Source organism: Callorhinchus milii, unplaced genomic scaffold (assembly GCF_018977255.1).
Source record: "Callorhinchus milii isolate IMCB2004 unplaced genomic scaffold, IMCB_Cmil_1.0 Scaffold1, whole genome shotgun sequence".
NCBI classification, from domain to species: Eukaryota; Metazoa; Chordata; class Chondrichthyes; order Chimaeriformes; family Callorhinchidae; genus Callorhinchus; species Callorhinchus milii.
Genome location: NW_024704742.1, coordinates 31112293 through 31134664, shown reverse-complemented (window position 1 = coordinate 31134664; position 22372 = coordinate 31112293). Strand labels below are relative to the sequence as shown.

Below are 22372 nucleotides of genomic sequence, written 5' to 3'. Positions count from 1 at the left end.
TGTTAAACCCCGGACAGTAAAGCCGATTCCACACCATAATAACGGTCGATAATAAATGTCGATCATAAATGAACCGACACAGCGGGAACGGGGCGTCATCGCAGCTCATCCCGCATCACAATCACGTGACCGGCGGCGGTCCGTCAGTCCGTCCCCGAGTGACCTCATTACCATAAATTAGCGTCACCAGGGGCGGGGCCGGCGTCATGGCGACGCCGCGTGCGAGTGCGGCCCGCGGGCCTTCAGCCCGGGCCTAGAGCCCGGCACCGGCCGCAGCCTCTTTGCACTCCCCGCCGGTGGGAATACAGCACCGGATGAGGCCGCCGGGGGAGGGAGCGGCGGCGGCGGCGGCGCTGAGCCGTGCGCACCGTTGAGGCCATTCCATGGACGGGAGCCCGGCCTCCGAGATCAACCGGCGGGTCAAAGGCCGCAAGAGGGGCCGTGAGAGAGGAGCCGCCTCCAGCACTGGGCCCGCGCCCGTCAAGAGACGCAGCCACCGGCAGAGGCCGCCGCCCCGGGAACAGCCGAGCCCCCCGGCCTGGCAGCCCCCGACCACGGCGGCGGCGGCGGTGGAGGAGGTACACAAGGGCAGAGTTGTGGGGCAGTAACTGACACACACACACACTCGGGGGTGACTGGCGCTACACCAGTTGCAGACAGGCGTATAAATTACACCACACCGATCAGTCAATATGCACCACACCGATCAGTGACTGGTCACCACACCGATCAGTCAATATGCACCACACCGATCAGTGACTGGTCACCACACCGATCAGTGACTGGTCATCACACCGATCAGTGACTGGTCACCACACCGATCAGTGACTGGTCACCACACCGATCAGTGACTTGTCACCACACCGATCAATGACTGGTCACCACACCGATCAATGACTGGTCACCACACCGATCAATGACTTGTCACCACACTGATCAATGACTGGCCACCACACTGATCAGTCAATATACACAACACTGATCAATGACTGGTCACCACACTGATCAGTCAATATACACAACACTGATCAATGACTGGTCACCACACTGATCAGTGACTGGTCACCACACTGATCAGTCAATATACACAACACCGATCAATGACTGGTCACCAGACTGATCAGTCAAAATACCCAACACTGATCAATGACTGGTCACCACACCGATCAGTCAATATACACAACACTGATCAATGACTGGTCACCACACCGATCAGTCAATATACACAACACTGATCAATAACTGGTCACCACACTGATCAGTCAATATACACAACACTGATCAATGACTGGTCACCACACTGATCACTCAATATACACAATACTGATCAATGACTGGTCACCACACTGATCAGTCAATATACACAACACTGATCAATGACTGGTCACCACACTGATCAGTCAATATACACAACACTGATCAATGACTGGTCACCACACTGATCAGTCAAAATACACAACACTGATCAGTCAATATACACAACACTGATCAATGGCTGGTCACCACACTGATCAGTGACTGACCACCACACTGATCAGTCAATATACACAACACTGATCAATGACTGGTCACCACACTGATCAATGTCTGGCCACCACACTGATCAGTCAATATACACCACACTGATCAATGACTGGTCACCACACTGATCAGTGACTGACCACCACACTGATCAGTCAATATACACAACACTGACCAATGACTGGTCACCACACCAATCAGTCAATATACACAACACTGATTAATGACTGGTCACCACACTGATCAGTGACTGTCCACCACACTGATCAGTCAATATGCACAACGCTGATCAATGACTGGTCACCACACTGATCAATGACTGGTCACCACACCGATCAGTCAATATACACAACACTGATCAATAACTGGTCACCACACTGATCAGTCAATATACACAACACTGATCAATGACTGGCCACCACACTGATCAGTCAATATACACAACACTGATCAATAACTGGTCACCACACTGATCAGTCAATATACACAACACTGATCAATGACTGGTCACCACACTGATCAGTCAATATACACAACACTGATCAATGACTGGTCACCACACTGATCAGTGACTGTCCACCACACTGATCAGTCAATATGCACAACGCTGATCAGTGACTGGTCACCACACTGATCAATGACTGGCCACCACACTGATCAATGACTGGTCACCACATTGATCAATGACTGGTCACCACATTGATCAATGACTGCACATAACACTAATCTTTGAATGGTCACCACGCTGATCAATGGCTGCACACAACACTGATCATTGAATGTATGCCACACTGATCAATGAATGGACACAACATTGAGCAGTTAGTGAACAGAATACTGATCAGTGAATCGTCACAACAATGATCAATGAACGGTCACCAACCGATAAGTGCACACAAAACAGGACAATAAATGTAAAAACAACCTGATAATTTAATATGCCCAACATAGCCCTGTAAATATACAAAATAACGGTTAATAAATATACACAACACTGCCTTGTAAGTATATATAATAATAAAATAAATATACACAATGCTGATTAAAAAATACTCGTAACACAGCCCTGTAAATATGCACACTACCTGACCACCTTCAGATTGTATACATCACACTGATCAACCTCCATGGTTGCACACTTCAACTCACCAGCCAGTCAGGAACCTCGGTGTCTTGTTCGACCCTCAACTGTCTTTTCTTCCCCACATCCAAGCCATGATCCGCTCTGCCTTCCCTCACCTCTGTAACATCACCCGACTCCGCCACTATCTCTACCCCTCAGGCCACTGAAACTCTTGTTCATGCCTTCATCACCTCCAGGCTCAACTATGCAAACCCCCTGCTTGTTGGCCTTCCCAACTCCTCCCTCCACAGGCTGCAGATAATCCAGAACTCTGCAGCCCGTGTCCTCTCCCGCACCAAACTCTGTGACCCCATCTGCCCCACTCTCCCCCGACTCCATTGGCTCCCTATCCTTCAGAGGATCCAGTTCAAGATCCTGGTCCTCACCTACAAAGCCTTCCCTGGTCTCACCTTCCCTACCTCTGTGACCTCCTAAGCCCCCACCAACCCGCCCGTTCCCTCCGCTCAGCCGGCTCCGGCCTGCTCCACATGCCCCGACCCACCCGACCCACCATTGGCGAGAGAACCTTCAGCCACTCTGCCCCCAACCTCTGGAATTCCATCCCCTAATCACTCCGCCTCGTCCCCTCAGCCTCCTTCAAGTCCCGCCTCAAGACCATCCTATTCGACCATGCCATCGGCCACCCCCCTTCCCCTCCCCCCTCCCCCCCCAACCCCAGCTCGGGTATGAAATGCTGTACTCTGTCCAGCGCCTTGGGACTCCTCCCGACGTGAAACGCGCTATATAAATGTAATCTTGCTGTTGTTGATCATTGAATGGACAGAAAACCTGTGAAAAGCGCTTTACAAATATAATTTTGTATTGCAGGTTAACACATGAGGAATATAAAGTGAGAGTAACCCTCCACACCCAAATTAGTCACTCCTTCAAGAATGATGAGCAACATTTTAAAAAATATATATTATACTGTACTTTTTTCAGATGAATTGCAACAGTGATGAGGACCTCTTTGGAGACTACGACAGCTTTGCAAATGACAGTGGCTTTTTGGTGCAGCTTGATGAAGCAGAGAGAGGAATTTCTAACTGTACCAAAGTTCTGACTTCTAGCCCTGTGGAAGATGACAAGAAACTCCATAACCACGAATATCAGCCAACATTTAACAATCCTGAGTTACTTAATTGTTCACAAAATGACAAAAATGAATCAGATGAGCAGTATCCTTCTAAATGTACAAACCTTACTGATGTCAAAGCAGATAAAGACTGTGTTGTAAAGAAGAGAAACATAACCATGGCAGAAGGTTGGCATGTGCCACAAGTTGAAAATACAAATGTACTTGATGAATTACCTAGCTCACAACTTGAAGTAAAGGATGGGGTGAACTCATTCCTGATCGAGCATGAAAATGTAGATTTAGTAGCAGAAGACAATAGCTGTTTGAACTATTGTCATGATAATAATTTTGAAATGCCTTCAGTTTCGGAGGCTAAAATGGCAAATACTGGCAAAATAACTAAGCAATCAGGAACTACAAATTCTGGGACCAGTGCCCGGAGAAGTCTGACAGATCAGATGAAAAGCGCAATGGCTGGAAATGCTTCTGCTCCAGTACCACAGATGTCAAAAAGTAAACAACTGAAAGATGCTGCAGTTACTGAAGAGATAAATGTTGCTATGAGAACGATTGAAGCTACTTCCGATGTTGACATGGGCCCTTTCTATGGACTTCCAAGCAAAATTCGGGATTTGATTTTCCAGTTCAAAGGCATCAAAGATCTTTATGGTAAATAGAATGGGGGAAAGAATATTTAATATTGTATTAATTTAATATTGTATATTGAAACTATTCTGCAATCTTATTGATGTACAGCACACTTGAAGGAAAATAGTTCCTCAGGATATTGATTTCAAGATCCTCTCGTCTACAAATCCCTTCATGCCCTGGCATCTCTCTACCTTTCTGACCTATCTCCCTACAACACTATCTGCTGCTTCTGCTTGGCAGGCTCTGGCCTGCTGATTGTCCCTCATACCCTCCTCCGCCTTTCAACCACAACCCCCCGAAGCTTTGGAACTCTTTCCCCAATCCCTTCGCCTTTCCTCTTTCTTCCCTTCTTTTAGATCATAAAAGAAGATCGTCCTCTTCGACTGTGCTTGCGGTCACCTCCTCCCTCTCCGCGACTCAGGGTTGTGCTCTGCCACTGTTAAGCGCTCCGAAACTGTCCCACGTGAAGGGCACTATATAAATGCAAGTTGTTGTTCTTGAATTCAGGTGTGTCCCATGAGGAGGACAGCTTCTAAAAGGTTTGGAGGCCAATCTAGGTAGTGAGGAATGTATCAAAAAACAAGGATTATATAAACAAACTGGAAGAAAACACTATCAGCAGGTCTGGCTGGATCTTATCAAATCTTACCACTCCACCCTCGCCTCCGCTAAATTGTCGTTCTACCTCAAGACAATCATGGATGCCAAGGACAATCCCAGGCTCCTCCATCACCAACCGGCTCCTCCGCTCACCCTCACGCCTTGTCCATCCTTTCCTCCAAAGCCAACTGCGAGGCGATGCTGGATTTCTTTGAAACCAAAGTCGAGTGGATCTGCTCAGCTGCCTCTGCCTTTCTGTCTTCTACCCTCTCCCCATCTCCCCCTTACACCCTGGCCCTTACCCATCCCTCCCTCCACACCTTCAAACCTGTCACACTCCTCTCTCACTACCACTCTAACCCGCATGAAACCAACTACCTGCTCCCTCTACCCCATCCCTACCCCTCTCCTTACCTCCCAGCTCCATTTCTTTGCTTTCCTACTCACAGACATCATAAACCTTTCCATGTCCACTGGGAAAGTTCCCAACGCTTTAAAAACGTCCATCATTACTCCTATCCTTAAAAAACTCTCCCTGGACCCATCCCTGCTCTCAAACTACCACCCCATCTCCAACCTCCCTTTCCTTTCCAAGGTCCTAGAACGAGTTGTTGCTTCCCAGCTTTGCTCCTTCCTCTCCTGCCACTCCCTTCATGAACCCTTCCGTTGGGTTGCCGTGCTGCCCACAGCACAGAAGCAACTCTGGTCAAAGTGACAAATTATATTCTGTCCATCTGCGACCAGGGCTCCCTCTGCCTCCTCAGCCTCCTTGACCTCTCTGCTGCCTTTGACACCATTGACCACTGTATCCTCATCCACCGGCTCTCCTCTCACCTCAACTTTCATGGTTCTGTTCTTGAATGGTTCAGATCGTACCTCTCACACCGCCTCTACTTCACCTCCGCGAACAGTTTCTCCTCTAACCCTTGCACCGTCTCGTGCGGCATTCCACAGGGCTCTCTCCTTGGTCCCTTCCTCTTCAATATCTATATACTCCCTCCACAGACATGGGATCAGCTTCCACACGTATGCGGATAACATGCAAGTCTATCTCTTCCTCCACCCTTGACTCTGGGATCACTACTGTCCTGACAGAATGTCTGTCAGAAATCAAGCCTTGCATGAGAGCTAACTTTCTACTTGAACATCAACAAGACCAAGGCTCTCCTGATGGGATCCCGCCGAAACCCTCATACACACAATCATAACATCCTGGCTTGACTATACAAAATTCCTGCTTGTCGGCCTCCCCAACTCCTCTCTCCATAGGCTGCAGATCATCTAGAACTCTGCAGCCTGTGTCCTCTCACCACCAAGCTCTGACCTTATCACCCATCCTCGTCTGACTCTGCTGGCTTCCCATTACGCAGAGGATACAGTTCAAGATCCTGGTCCTCACCTTCAAAGTCTTCCATGGCTTTGCTACCCCTACCAAATTGCCCGCTTCCTCTGCTCAGCGGGCTCCATCCTGCTTCAAGTCCCCCGCCTCGTCCACACCACCATTCAGCCACTCTGCCCTCAACCTCTATAACTTCATCCCGCAGTCCTTCCACCTAGCCCCCTCCCTTGCCTCCTTCAAGACCCATCTCAAGACCTTTCTCTTCGACCGATCACCCTCCTTTCCCAACCATGCCCTTCATCCTCCCCAATCCTGACCCCCAGCTCGGGTCCGAAACACTGATTGTCCAGAGCCTTGGGACGTCCTCCGACGTGAAAGGCGCTATACAAATGATTGCAATTCTTAAAGACAGCTAGTGGTAAAAAGCTGATTACTAAGAATATGCCTCTGTGCTCTCAGGACTATCATTGTCATTTGTCTCCATTATTTGAGGATATATTATATCTGTTTTTAACTAGGATGTTGGACGCATGTAATGTACCTTTTCCAGATCTTTTGTAACAACTGTTCCAAAACTTTGCAACCATTACAATGGCCAATGGTGTGTGTGTGTATTGTGATTGGTTATAATACACAAGCGCAACGGGATGCTACCCCGCGTGAAGGGCGTTATATAAATTCAAGTTGTTGTTGTTGGTTAAAGGCATCTCATGTAGTACTAAGGCCGTACAGACCAGAAAGTAGCAGATTCACTCTCAGTCTGAATGAAGTTATCTCAACCAGCGTCACAGTAGGGGACCACAATGGGTATTACAGTGGAGTCCTGTAGCTCAGTGGTTAGAGCACTCACTTTGCAAGCGAGAGACCTGGGTTCGATTCCTGGCAAGGTGAAACCTTGGCAAGTTTCCTTACTCCACACACCTGATGATAATCCCTCTAGGAAAAATAAATAAATAAATAATAGATTGGTCACTTCAATCCATGACTGTTTGTGGGACACTGCTGTGCGCAAATGGCTGCTGTGTTTCGCCCACAAAGTATGCGGTCAATTCACTTTACAGTATATTCTGTGAAGCGCTTTGAGACATCTAGAAGACGTGAAAAGCGCTATATCAAATGCAAGGATTATTATTATAAAAGATTTTTAAAGCTATTTGGGGAGCTGAAAAATCAGCATGTGTCAGGTTGAGAACGGATGGTCTTCATGTGATGGCTTCGACTGCTGATGCTCGAATCTCCATCTTGACACATAAAGAGGATAATCAGGTGGGCCAGCCTGCCTGCTGGAGTAGAAGTGCTTTAAGGAGAGGAGAAAAAGGAGAATATTGACAAATTATGCAGGTTGCAACGAGACCTGCAAATCGTTATAATTAGTCCAAAAAAAACTGCTATTCATTGTTATTTTTACATGAAACATTTTTTATTTCCTGAAATATTTAACATTTTCTAATCAAAAATCTAATGCTCTTTTGATAAACTCCACAGAATGGCAACACACTTGTTTGACTTTGGAATCCTTGCAGCAAAGAAAGAATCTAATTTATTCACTGCCGACGAGCGGTGGGAAGACACTGGTTGCTGAGATTTTGATCATGCAGGAGCTACTGTGCAGGAAGAGAGATGTACTGTTTGTTTTACCGTATGTGGCTATTGTCCAAGAAAAGGTAAGGAAAGCAGAGTGAAACCTACAACTTAATTTGTTTTTGCTTGCTGCACTTAAATAGCATTGATGAATTATTATGGTACTGCATATTAAAAAGAAATCGTAAATACTTAGTCACAACTATATGATCTATGAATATTACAACCTATTTAGTCAGTCACATGGCAAGTGACTGACTAATAGGATGTAATATTCACATTTTGGTACAATTTGAAAGTAGAAAATTACAACAATATCTTCTGGGATACTTTTTGTTGCCAAAGTTTCTTACTGCAATTTTAAGGGATTTAGTGAGCTTTAATGGAGTATATATTAAGGGTTATATTCTGTAGTTAAAATAAGTAATTAAGAATAACAGAACTGTAGATTTGTTTTTCCTTCAAGGAAAGCAGTGTGTTATAATTTAGTTGGGAATTTATATTCCTACTTCATTAAGATGTCATCTTACATTATTTTATGCTATCTTTGATTTCTAAATTTAGGTTTACATGCACAAATTGTCGTTCTGTAAGTATTCTCCACCGTAATGCTGACTCCTCTGTGGATCAAGTTCAAGATTCTTGGTCCCGCTTTCAAATACCTCCATAGCCTTGCCTGCTCCCTGTGCTTAGCAAACGGTAGTCTGCTTCATATTCCTTACCTGCTGTACTTAGCATCAGTGGGCAAGCTTTGAGACATTTGTACCCCTGCTCTCTGGAACTCCTGAAATCCCTACCCCTTGTCCCTTCCCTCCCTGCCTTCAAAATGGGACCTTAAGACATCTCTTCAACAGCTTATAGTCACCACCTCCACCCCTGGCTCCACAGCTCAAGCTCCCAGCCAGTTGTATAATGCACTTTGAGACATCTTTCTGACTTGAAAGGTGTTATATAAATTGTTGTTGGCAAGTCAGCCAAGTTATCAGATCAGATATGGGACATTCTAAAGGAGTTAGAATTTCCAGGGCCCAGCACTGCACACAGAGACACAGAGAGGGAGACACACACACACAGACACACACACTCTTTCTTAACAGACACAGAGAGACATGCATTCTCAGAGAGAGACACACACAAAGAGATATACATACACAGACAGAAGAGAGAGAGACACACATACAACAACAACACAATTACATTTGTATACAGCCTTTCACGTCGAGAGGATGCACACATTCACACAGAGACACTCATAAACACACATATAGAAGAGATACACACAGACACACTCACAAACACATACATACAGAGGAGAGAGAGAGAGACACAGACACACTCACATGGAGAAACTCACACATAGAGAGAAAGTATTCACACAGACACTTACAAACACATAGAAAGAGAGACACACACAGACAATCCCAACAGTGGGGCCTCTGAGTGTAGGGAAGCCCATTTCCCTCTTGCACCGTACCGCGCATGTCTGGCTGAAGCTGCACCATCCACTGTAACGGCAGATAAATAGCGCAAGAGGCCCAGGGTCAGAAACTACATTTTCAATGGGTTTATAGCAGAGAGTGCTAATTATAGCGGATTCCGCGGGAAAAATAGCTGCCGGACGTTTACATTGGCCCAGGTAATGTGGCTATGAATCAATTGGAGGAAGAAATGTTGTATTTTCATAGAATCTTACAGTACAGTAGGAAGCCGTTCATCCCATCATGCCTGGGCTGGCTCTTTGAAAGGGCTATCCCACAAAATATATAGTAGGCGTTACGCCCACAAAATATACAGCCAATTCACTTTTCAGTATATTCTGTGAAGCACTTTGAGACGTCTCAAAGATGTGATAAGGCGCTATATCAAATGCAAGGATGATTATTATTATCCAACTAGTCCCAGTCTCCCTCTGTTACCCCATAGCCCTACAATTTTTTTCTTTTCAATTACCTTTTGAAAGCAATTCTCAACTCTTCATCCACCAACCTTTCAGGTAGTGCATTCCAGATCATAACAACTCGCTGGATAAAACAAATTATCCGCATCTCCTCTCTCGTTCTTTTGGTAAATGTTTCTTCTGATTTCTGTTCCATCCGCCAGAGGAAACGGTTTCTCCTTATTTACTCTTATCAAAGCTCCTCATAATCTTGAACACCTCTATTAAATAACCCCTTAACCTTATCTGCTCTAAGAAAAACAATCCCACCTTCTCGAGTCTCTCCACATAACTGGAGTTCCTCATCTCTGGTATTTTATTTCCTGTTGATGTCAAACCAATAGGATGTAGCCTTCTATTTAATTTCTGATTGCTTTCCGTTAGGTCCGAGGTCTCTCAGGTTTTGGAGTAGAATTTAATTTCTTGGTGGAAGAATATGCCGGGAGCAAAGGGAAGTTTCCTCCAATCAAACGTAGAGAGAAGAATTCCCTGTATATTGCCACCATTGAGAAGGCTCACAGTTTGGTGAACTCCCTAATAGAAACCGAAAGAATTAATAGTTTGGGACTTGTTGTAATAGATGAGGTAAGTTTATTGACAGAGGCTGTTTTGACACTTAAATTGGATTGCACAGATACAGAATTTTGATTTTCCAATTCTAACCCCATTTATTGTTAGGGAATCAATTTGTCATACTTGTATTAGTAAAATAGTCAGCTGGAATGACTGTAAAAAGTGGAAATGCCTTTTTTTTTAAAGAGAGGAGAGAAAAGGGGAATAAATAGATTTAGAAAGTATCTTTGTTTTTTGAGGATATGATTCTATTAGAAATAATAGATTCCAGTGTTTGACGTTTTACACAAAATTCTGGTCTCACACCTGAAACAAAGTGTTTAACAGTAAATGTAAAAATATAAATAAGAACATAGGAACAGGAGTTGGCCATTCAGCCCCTCAAGCCCGTTCCGTCATTCTATTAGATCATGGCTGATCTGTACATCAATTCAAATACCCGCCTTTGCTCCATATTCCTTTTTACCCTACATTAAGAAAAATCTATCCACCTCAGTCTTGAAAATTTGAATGGATCTGACATCCACAGCCTTTTGAGGAAGAGAGTTCCTTGGCATCTCTCACTTCACTGGACTGAAACATTCTAATTTATACTTTTATATAGATACTTTTATAATAATCAGTATATTTTTCCACAAACTATACAGTCAATTCACTTTATAGTATATTCCGTGAAATGCTGTGCGACGTCTCAAAGATGTGATAAAGTGCTATATCAAATGCAAGTATTATTATTATAATTAAATTGTGAATACTGGAAAATGTCTGTCATGTGGCCTGTACTTAGCTTAAAGATGTTTGCTATTTTGTGGAACTATTAAGTTCGCATAAATTAACAGTATCATTTCAATCAACTATTTAAAATAATTGCATCAAGGATAAAATTTGTCTAGAAGTATACAACAAGTCATTAATCCACTCGAGTTTGGATAATGACATAAATAATGAAGCTTAAATAATTTATACTCATCTGAAAATATGTTGCAGCCTGGAACATCCCATTAGTCTTCTTTAGTTAAATAACATTAAAATTTGGCACTATTTTCAAAATGTCTCTTTTGCATTTTTTCTTATATCATACCTTTGTTATGATTATGTTATGACAGGAAGACTATAAATCTAAATTTATGATTTATGGAGTCTTGTAGTATATTGGTTAGAGCACTCGCCTCGCGAGCAAGAGGACCCAAATTTGATTTGCTGGCAGGGCAAAATTTTAGGGAAGTTTCCTTACTCCACATGCCTCTGTTTATCTTGCAGTAAGTAGGAAGTTAGTTGATTAGTGGCTCACTTTCCAGATGTAATAATCCCTTGAAAAATAAATAAATAATAATAATTGGGTCACTCAATCCATGACTGTTTGTGGGACACTGCTGTCTGCAATTGGCTGGCATGGTTTGCCCATAAAATATACGGTAAATTTACTTTACAGTATATTCTGTGAAGCGCTTTGAAACGCCTCAATGACATGATAAGGGGTTATATCAAATGCAAGAATTATTATGTTATATAATTGTCAGGAAAAAGTGTTTTGAATTATTTTAAAAATTGGTTCTTTTACTGATTTTTTTTTCGCAGTCAATTTTATAGGCTCTTAGATGGGGAAAATCAAGTCCAGAATATTCTATCTCCTAACAATTTGTCAGTGGGGGAAAAAAGCTAATTTCAAGTCGTTCTGTTCAAGTCAGTGCTCTCGTGTGGAAACAAGTGAGCTAGATACATACGCTTTCAGTTTGAATTCACATGAGTGATGATCAGATGATCTATGTGTTTAAGGGTGACCAAAGCCCATCTTATAAATTATTGCCATTGCTATTTTCAACTGAGTTTAACTGATTTGGCAAGATGGTTCAGCATTACGTTTATCTTGTTTACTGATGCCTTACATGGAATGTTATGCTATAAAGTGTAATGGAGCGAGTATCCAATAAATCATAAAAGAGGGTAACATTTTTAACCCAAACAGCATATTTCAGTTAAATTTCCTCTGTGTATGAATTAATGTTCCGTGTTCATAATTTCTTTTTGAAAAAAACAGTCACAAACGAATATCAATATGAATTCAAGGGTTGATTATTCCACAGTATCTAATGTTAAATATATTAATGCTATTTTTGTTCCTTTTCGTCTTAGTTGCATATGCTCGGTGAAGGAAGCCGTGGAGCTATACTAGAGATGACTCTGTCAAAAATTTTCTACACAAGCAGTATGTAATGTTATTACATATATCCACTGACCAACAGTTCTTACTTAATTTCACCTTCCTCTTATTTTTCTAAGCATTCATTTAGTTTCCTTGCTATGGGGGATAAGACAGTCTTGTCTGTTGTTCTAACTGACATCATCTGTGTCCCTTCTTCATTGATCTGCTAGGGGCTACAGTTCAGCAGTGCAGCAAGAGAACTTTGATTTGACCAAGATTTATGTAATTGGTCACTAAAACGTGCTTAAGAGTGATGTAGGGCGATTCACATTCACTTGTGGAATGGATGGAAGTCGAGGTTTCAGCTTGGCTCAATTTGGTAGCCTTCTTGCCTGAAGGTCAAGGTTGTAGGTTTAAGCTCCATTTAGGACTTGGAATATGCTGTTTACTCCAGCACTTGGGGAGCGTTGCTTTGTTAGAGGTGCCATCCTTTGGATGATGCATTAATCAAGTCTCTGTCTGCCTGTCCTCTGGTGGACAATAAAGATCCTATGACATTAATCCTGACCAACATAGATTACCCTTTCAAATAAAGTGACTGATGGATTTGTCTACCAAAAACAGTACCAATAACATTAAGATAATTACTGTAAAGCACTTTCAGACTCTTTGACATATAAGGCACTATACACTATACACTGAGTACAAGTACTCAGTACTTTCTTTAATTAATTGACTCCGAGACCACTTTTTTCAAAGACGAGCTAGAACCCAGCCCAATGTATTCACACAGAATTGGATGGAGTGTTCATTCATGCAAAGAGGCCATTCAGTTCATATAGTCTGTGCCAGTGTTTATGCTTCACTTGAGCCCCCATCTATTCTATTCCCATCAACTATCCCCCTCCATTTCACTGTAATATTTCGACTTTCTAGAAATTACACAGATTATCGGAATGAGTGCGACCCTGAATAATGTTGGTGATTTGCAGCGTTTTCTGGACGCAGAACATTACACCAATAACTTTCGACCTGTAAGTAAGATGAAAAGTAATAAAACTTCTCTGCATGATAGTCATTTAAATGTAATATGACTTCAATTTTGGCTAATGCTGTATATAGTAAACTTACAAGTTGCATACCTACACTAATATATCCTCTCTTCTACCATGGGTCCAAAGGTCATTCCTATTATAAGAAAATAGGTGTTATAACAAAGCCTGTGTTCACGTGGTTCTACTGTATAGCATCTTGGAGAAGGAAACTTTACCTAAAATGTATGTTTCTAAAACCGGAACTGTATTACACGTTTATTGTCATGATGTGGAAACTGCATCAAATTGGGTGTCAGCCTTGCTCAGTGGTAGCACTCTCGCCTCTGAGTTACAAGGTGAGTTCAAGGCCCTGAGTTCAAGCCTAATGTCGGGACTTTGAATCACATAGTCTAAGCTGACACTCCAGTGCAGTGCTTGTGGAATGTTTCATTGTCAGAGATGAGAAGAGGTCCCGTCTGCCGGTTCAGGTGGACATCAAAGATCCCATGGCACTATTCAAAGTTTCTTCCAGTGTCCTGGCCAACAATCCCCCAAACATAAAATTGGTTATTCGCTCCATGGCTGTTTGTGGGACATTGCCTTTCACAAACTGGCTGCCACGTTTCACCACAAAATACGGTCAATCCACTTTACAGTAAATCCTATGAAGCACTTTGAAAGGTCCCAACAATGTGATAAGGCGCTATATCAAATGTAAATGCAAGGATTATTTTTAAAAGTTAGCTTTAACTGTTGCTACAATTGGGGAATAAGGTAGAACTCCATTATAATGCGCTTCTTTAGATAGTAGGTTTATTTTTATAGTGAATCACATGGTCCTCTTACACTGTGGATCCTGTGGACAGCTTCCAGAGCTACGCACGCGCAGGAGGTGACGATGCACACTCGTAACTTTGGTTGCACATCATCACAATGTGCAACCTAACCTGCTGCACAGTGTGCAGGAAGTATTGGCGGTGCAATCTGATGACCCGGATGTCAACCATTTTATAGCACTGGGGGCTGACTGGCATTCATAGAATCATAGAAAGTTACATTACAGGAAGAAGCCTTTCGACCCATCAAGTCTGTACTGGCTGTCAGAACAAGGTGTTCATTTGGTCCCGTTGCCCCGCCTTAACTCACACAACACTAATTGGTGGTGTCATGCCAAGGAAGCACTGTCAGATGATTGGACTCCATGACTAAGCAGCCATGATCTAAGAAAATGATGGAGCAGGCTTGAGAAGCTAAATATCCTCTTCCTGTTCATGTGCTTTAAGGCAGGTTAGGATATTCTGGACCCGAACTACTAAATTATAATGGTGCCTTACTCTGTGTTTCAATGAACTGCATCTTCATCAATGTGAGGGATGTCATTGCGGGATAATGTAACACTTAGAATTTGCTCAGAGAATGCTGGTTGCATGGGAATAATCATTAATTATAAAATGTGCTCATCATAGCTCCTTGCTGCCCCCTGCTTTAAAAATCTGACTCATTGCTGCTCTGTCAAAGCCATGTGATTTTCTGATTTTCGTTCTGCTGCAGTGTGTGTGATGAACTGCATTGATGCTTATTTCTAATTGATGCCTGTGAAATTATCACCGAATGATCAAACTTGTTGTGTCATTTATTGCAAGGCTGTTGATATCCAAGTTGAATCAATGCACAATAATTCTCACTGTGAACTTTTAAATTTTTTGCTAAATATTTTTAAAATGTTCCTTTTCAGGTCCAGTTAAAAGAATATGTAAAAATTCACGATAGTATTTACGAGGTGGACAACAAAACTGAAGACAGGTTTACGTTTTCCCGTGTTTTAAATTATAAGGTACAGAATGTTGTGAGATACTTCACCTTTCAAAAGTGATTAGAATAGTTATTATTCAGTTACTATGGTGGTAGTGGTAAATTTGCAGGATTGTGCAGTACCATTAAACAAATCTTCTCTGCGAATGGCCATTTTCCGTGTCATATCACTCTATGTAACTCATTATAACTTGTATTGGCCTGACCCCTATGTGAAGGGCATTATAGAAATGCAAGGTATTGTTCTTGTTTTCAATGGTTCCCAGGCATCAGCTGTTATGTATCTACGCACTTGGATGGATGTAAACTGGAATGAATCCCAGACCAATTAATAATGTATTTCTCCACTGCGTAATGTGACAATTTATGTAATATACGCTCTTTTTCCTCCAACTCCCTACCATTGCCTGCAATCAGGAACATATTGTGGTGCACATGCAAATAAACACTCACAACGTCACAGCATCGTGATTAATAGTTTCATTTTGCTTTAAAAAAACTTACACATACCTAAAATTTCACATGGTCTTAGCCTTAAGACCACTGTCTTAAAATTGAAGATTATGCTGCCTTTTGGAAAATTACATGACAATTTACATGGACTCTAATACCACAGTAAAGGTGCTTTATTTGTAGCCAGTTAACATCAATGACATGAATGTTCCTCCTTTGGTCTATGCGAAAGGAATGGTATGTTCAAATTTTTAGCTCCCTTTGATTGCAGTGCATTGCAACATGTTGAAGCTTTAATTCCCTTCTCAGCAGCTTTTCGTTTTCATAATTGAAGAGGGTCCCAAAGTGATCTATAAAAGGTTAAAGTAACTTCTTCTTATTTATAGTCTAATGAGCTCAAGATGTAACCTAGTATTTCATTAGCTTTGTTGATAGCCACTTTTCATTGCCAAGAAACGTTCAGCGAATGATCAATAATCACTCCCAAATCGTTTTACTTCACATCATTGCTAATGGACTCACTTTCATCAAGAGACCATATTTGCTCTTTACTGGTCCAATAAGCATTACCTTATCCATCTATCTGCATAAAGCCATTCCTTGGGTCATATGCTTAATTGTTCCAGATCTTCCTCATGTCAGTAAATCTATCCATAGTAGCCTGATATTACCAGCAAATTTTGAAATATTATGAGAAGTGTTCTCTGTCTTTGATGAATAATTTGAACCGCAGGGGCCCACGATGGAACTCTATGGAACTTCATTAGTCACTGTTCCCATTGAGAGCTTTTTCTATTGTTCATCGCCTTCTGCTCTCTCGTCTCTTGTGAGGACTGCAAGTAAAAGCTTAATGGGCATTTCAGTATAAACGTACTTCCTTTTAATCAGATTTTTTACATTTGATTTCTTCTACTTTCTCTTCCGTAGTATTCTAGTAATATGCAAAAGGTGGATCCAGATCACCTGATTGCACTGGTGACAGAAGTTATTCCGAAGTATTCCTGCCTTGTCTTCTGTCCCACCAAAAAGAACTGTGAAAATGTGGCCAAACTGCTCTGCAAGTATTTAAACGAGTATGTATGCATTGCATATGAATTTGAACTGGAACTTGGATTACATTTTTTTCACTCAGATGTCGTTACCAAGCTAAGCATATACTGCACAAGCATTTATATTCCTTTCTGCTGGTTCACACAGCTGTCTGCCTATTGGCACTCCATTCTGATCGTTCATTCAAGTCACATTCAATGGCACAATTGATACATTCATTGCCCATGTGAAACAGAACCTTAGAGACTAATTCACCCACAAAACACACACACTCTATTGTAAGTCGCTCTATTTTACAGTATATCATGTGAAGTGCTTTGGGACATCCCTCCGACGTGAAAGGCACTACACCAAGTGTAAGGATAATTCTCAATAATAAACCCAGATATGAATCTTTAATGATTTATTCATCATTGCCTTGGTCGACCACAAAGCGTTTGACGCAATCTAGCAGTGTAAACAAATTACCAACAAATTTATGTTCAAGTCGATTTAATTTCCTTTCAAATTGCTGTTTACATTCTGTAGTTGATGGTTCTTCCTCTGAACTATTTTTCCTTCAAATAGAGCTCTGTGCTTTCTTCTATTTTGTGACTTCTCTACATCAAAGATCGCCTCCCCTCATCATCCAGTCATATCCAATCATTTGCTGTTGATTTCATTCTGCATTCATTTACTAGTTTTCAGATGATCCCACCACATAACATTTACACTCAATGCAACAGCTAAAGTCAAGTGCTCTGGGACACTACCCTGCGTGGGGAGCTACATAAATGCAAGTTGCTGTTGTCACATCCTATGCATTGTACTGGATTTATAATAGATGTTGATCTTCTCTGTACCCTTTAATGGTTCAATCATAATGTTTATCTCAATTCTTCAAAGATTCACTTTTGGAATTTTTCTTGCAAGTCTAATTTAAGAACTATTAACTTGCAATCAATGACTACTTTCTTGTTACTACTTCTATTGACATTCTTGCCTCAATATCTCCTCTGAACGTAAATAGAATTCTCTTATCTTCTTGCACTGCTAAAGCAGCCTCCAAACAATTCAGGTTCCTTAATTTCAGTCTCAATTTAGAACCACGTAAGAAAGGATTGTGGAAACCAGTTTTCAGTTTTACACTAACATACTTAAGAAATTTCCAAAATCTTACATGATCTTAAGAAAATGGTCTTAAGGCTAAAACCATGAGAAATATCAAGCCATTGGTGTTCATTATTCTGTTTTGTTTTCAAAATTAATCTATTCAATGTTTTTTACCAGATCATTTGCAAACCTGAAGAAGAAAGAAAAGCATGATTGTATCGCAGAGTTAAAAAACATTGGAAATGGAAGTATCTGTCCCATTTTATGCAAAACTGTGCCATATGGAATAGCGTACCACCACAGTGGCCTAACAAATGATGAAAGACGGCTTATAGAGGAGGCCTATTCTGCAGGAATACTCTGTGTGCTAACATGTACATCAACATTAGCTGCTGGTGTTAATCTCCCTGGTCGAAGGTTAGTGCCACTTTATTACGATACATCTAAAACAACATAATTTGAAAATTGCAAAGTGTTGGATCAGTCATATGCATTATTTGCAATTGAAGACATTTACATACTAATGATATGCTGGAAGAATGCAATTTATTCTCATCACGGTTTGAATTGTCAATATTACTTTAATAAAGGATTATTGATGCCCAAACTAGCTGGTTAAACCTCAGCATTGCCTAACACACACCCAAGCCTTGCACCTAATACTTTCCAGAATTGGGAAAGCAGGGAGCATCCCTCCAAGGAGAGAGTACGTATTCCATTCCAGACACTGAGAAATGTCTTTGCTGACTTAGCAATATGTATGTGGAACAATGAGGAAATAATCAGTCAATTACATTCTTCACCTGAAAATTAAATTGACCGAATAAATCAAAGAATTATCAAACTCTGTTTTTGCTGTTCTTTGAGATGACTGCTATTTGAAATTCAAAATGTAACATTCTCAGTTTACTTATTCTTTGTGTTTTTATAGGGTTATTCTGAGATCGCCTTATATTGCCAGAGATTTTCTAAAGAGGAATCAGTACAAACAGATGGTTGGCAGGGCTGGTCGGGCTGGCATTGATTCAGAAGGAGAGAGCATCCTGATAGTGCAAGAGAAAGACAAACAGATGGTAGTGACATTTTAAGTATAACTTATTTGAGATTTAGTTGTAATTAGTTATTACCTTAATTACCTTAATGTATTCTTAGGACTGTGTTTTCCAAGTGTGCTCCAGCACATCTACTATCTATCAAGAATAACCTTCTATAGGGTTCCTCTGTAGAACTTGATTGACCAGCCTTTTGTGAAAATGTATCACAAAGAATGAATGGCTGTTTCGTAAGACTTAGTCAGTAAAACCTTGCAAATAGTTGCATGAAATATTGGTCAGTTGTAGTCTGTGTCAGAGTCATTTTATAGGGCTCCTACATCCAAGTCATTCGTTTGCCAAAATATTGCTGTGTACTCTTCAAAAATCTTCCTGTGTACTGTCAAAAGCAAAACTTGAGAAAGAGTGCAAACTATAGTGAGAACTAATCCAGAGTGGTGGAGAGGAGTGGCTGCCCCTTCTGTGGAAAGTGCTGTATTTAGATGAGGATTATTCTTCAGAAATAGGGATTTGAAACAAACACACAGAAAGGAGTTGATGTTTTGACACAAATTCAATTTCTTCCTATAATTGCCTGCCCCTTATTATTAATATTATTTTTATCTACTTTTTCAATCAAGGAATATATAGTGGTGTAAGAGACCTACTGCGGGTACATTTTAAATTAAGAAAAAATGCTTAGTTGTTATTATATCACATTTCATCTTAGTTTTCTCTTTATGAAAAATGGTAATTAGCAGTTCAGTGATTAATGGTATATAAAGTGTACACTTGGGAGAGATTAGAAGTGCTTATTTCTATATTTTACATTTGCACCATTCTGACTGAGGCTTAAATTAAAGCTTGATTTAAATGTGTGTTTTCAGTCCTGCCTAGCAATATTGAGGTAAGATTTTAAGGTGGGATGGAGGTTACATTCCTAATATACGTACAAAGATTAATTAGTTGAAGTTTTAAGAACCATTTGCATTAATAAACTCGGTACCTTTTCAGTGCAACTTCACAGATTTAGCTAATCATTTTGAGTTCAGATCTGTTCCCCAAACATAGTTTCTTTAATTTGGACATTCAGTTTATTACTGTTTGTGGGACATTGTTGTGTGCAATTGGCTAATGCACTCTCCTATAAGATACAGTCACCATACAGTAAATAATTTGAAGACGTCTTCCTAATATGAAAGCCGCTATATCAAATGCAATGATCATTCTTGTTACATTTATAAACAGTACAGTACATAACTCCTTATTCAGATCATTTTTCACATATTCTAAATATTTTAATCTTGGAATTTAACTTCTTCAGTTTTGAACGAGTATGATCTGTGTGTTCAATGAATTCCAGAAAACTCATTATCTTTCTCTTCGAAAGCACATCTGAAAATCGCCTCCATAAAATAGGTGGAAAATTCATTTATTTTAATTGTGTGATAAAGCTGAGTGCAAGCATGGAAGATAGCACTCCTACTCATATGAGGTTTTGGTTTTATTAAATTGTGATGTGCTTTCTCCAGGTGACAGATTTAGTAAGCAGACCATCAGAAGGTTGTTACAGCAACCTTCTGTGTGACCATGGAAAAGGAATTAAAGCTTTGCTGCTGTCCTTAATTGGGCTAAAGGTACATGGATTGTATTCTTGTATGCGGGAAATCTTTGCACTTAAGTGGATTTGCATGTTAGTGTTGCCTAACGGATTGTCGAATCAAATAAAAATATATGTTGCATCACCTTATTTAAAAAAAGATTGTAACTTTTTGATTCTCTGTACGTATGGGAACATCATTGATTCAGTGGCTGGTATTATTTATCACTTTATTTGAATGAACAAGCATACAAAAATGTGCTATAACATGACCACACATTAGGCAGCTCCAGAGAGGATGTGGGTCAGGTTCTAGCCTCCCCACACGTTGCTGTACTTTCACACACTGAAGGAATGGAGGGGGAACAAATGAAATTTATGTTTAAAATCGCTGCTGGAATGTTTTGAAACGTAAGTCTCACATTGAGGATATTTTATAATCCTGCTTCTTTAGGATGACATTGTAGTCCCAATGACATATCATTCTCACAAAATTCTTATTTTGTCTTTAATGATTTACTTTATTTAGTTATTGATTTGTTACTTAAACATCCTACTTGGTTGAATCATATATTGTGTTTACGCTGTTGGAAGTGACTTTGCTTTCAGCAGTAGAGCAATGTGGAGTTGGAAGCGTGATTTATACACTTCCTGCTTCACTTCACTCCTGGACTGAGAAAAGAAACCACATCTGAACGTTCTGGGTGAGAGCGAGTTGCATGACCAATTATATAACAACATTAATAAGCAGTCCCTGTATTTACAGTGTAGTAAGGTACTCCTGAATTATCTTCTTCGGGTGGTGTAAGGAAAAAGGCTCCAGAATGATTTGTGCTAACTCGAGCCTCAATTTATACTGCTTTAGTGAAAGCTGCATACTACATCACTTTCGATTTACTTGAGAGACAAAATTTGATTTTAACAAAATGACATTGGCACTTTCAAATCTAATTTCAAATGCTTGTTTTCTTAATGGAAATTATATTAAGACATTTTTACTGTAATGTTGTCTTAAAAGTAGTTTATTCAACTTTTTTTAATAAGATTAAAAAGGTATTCTTTGCCTCTGTTTGAAAACCATTAAGATTGTTTTTTTTTATAAAAGATTACCCAGACACCTGAAGAAATTGTTCGGTTCTTGTCTGGCACTCTGTTTAGTGTGCAGCAGCAACAGCTGTCTGATGGGAAAAGCCTTTGGGAGGTCACAAAGCAAACCCTGGAATTGTTGATCGAAAAGGGTCTAATAAGTGACAAAGTATCCCATAAAAGCAGTGAACAGGAAATACGCCACACTTTAGAAGTGACAACGCTGGGTCACGCTACTTATAAAGGTGAGCTCGGCATTCCCACCTTTGGCAACTGAATTCCTTTTCATCTTCAACACCCAAACATATTAATTCTACAACATTTACAGTTCAGTGATCCCTCAAAAAATACTGTGTCTCATGCTCTGAAAGAAATGTGGTTTTGAACAGGGCAGTGCAGTGTGGCGGTGAACTGAGTTATTAAAGGAATTGATTTTAAAATATCATGGAAATAAATGGAAGACACAAACTGTAACATTAGCAGGCCTCAAACTAAGACTAGAGCATAGATCAATTATGTAACTCCCGCAGTAGTGGTGGTTAGTTATGTAGAGGTGTGTCAACAAGGAAAAGGCAACTTAGACTGAGTCTGCAACCGTATCAGATATGGTAAGTCTCCACACTGCTGAAAAGGAAAAGAATTAATACCTCGAACCAGTCACATAAATTG

At 40.8% G+C, this 22372-nt stretch overlaps 1 protein-coding gene across 4 annotated transcripts in view; it reads left to right on the top strand.

Moving 5' to 3' along the window:
• The first annotated feature begins 378 nt into the window (after positions 1-378).
• The window catches only part of helq (helicase, POLQ like), a 29986-nt gene continuing 7992 nt past the window's right edge, over positions 379-22372 (top strand). For 2 of the 4 annotated variants that reach the window (XR_006085398.1, XM_042339386.1), the window contains exons 1-12: positions 379-578; positions 3587-4391; positions 7798-7976; positions 10214-10414; positions 12536-12608; positions 13482-13579; positions 15315-15413; positions 16772-16917; positions 18164-18403; positions 18918-19059; positions 20550-20654; positions 21723-21948. Coding sequence is in view for 3 of the 4 variants with exons in the window: in XM_042339386.1 (XP_042195320.1) it covers positions 384-578; positions 3587-4391; positions 7798-7976; positions 10214-10414; positions 12536-12608; positions 13482-13579; positions 15315-15413; positions 16772-16917; positions 18164-18403; positions 18918-19059; positions 20550-20654; positions 21723-21948 (2509 nt within the window). In the remaining variant the exon portion in view is untranslated. Of the gene's footprint in view, positions 579-3472; positions 3495-3586; positions 4392-7797; positions 7977-8457; positions 8483-10213; positions 10415-12535; positions 12609-13481; positions 13580-15314; positions 15414-16771; positions 16918-18163; positions 18404-18917; positions 19060-20549; positions 20655-21722; positions 21949-22372 lie in introns of those variants that run through there. The other 2 variants (XM_042339387.1, XM_042339389.1) reach the window with 2 other exon arrangements.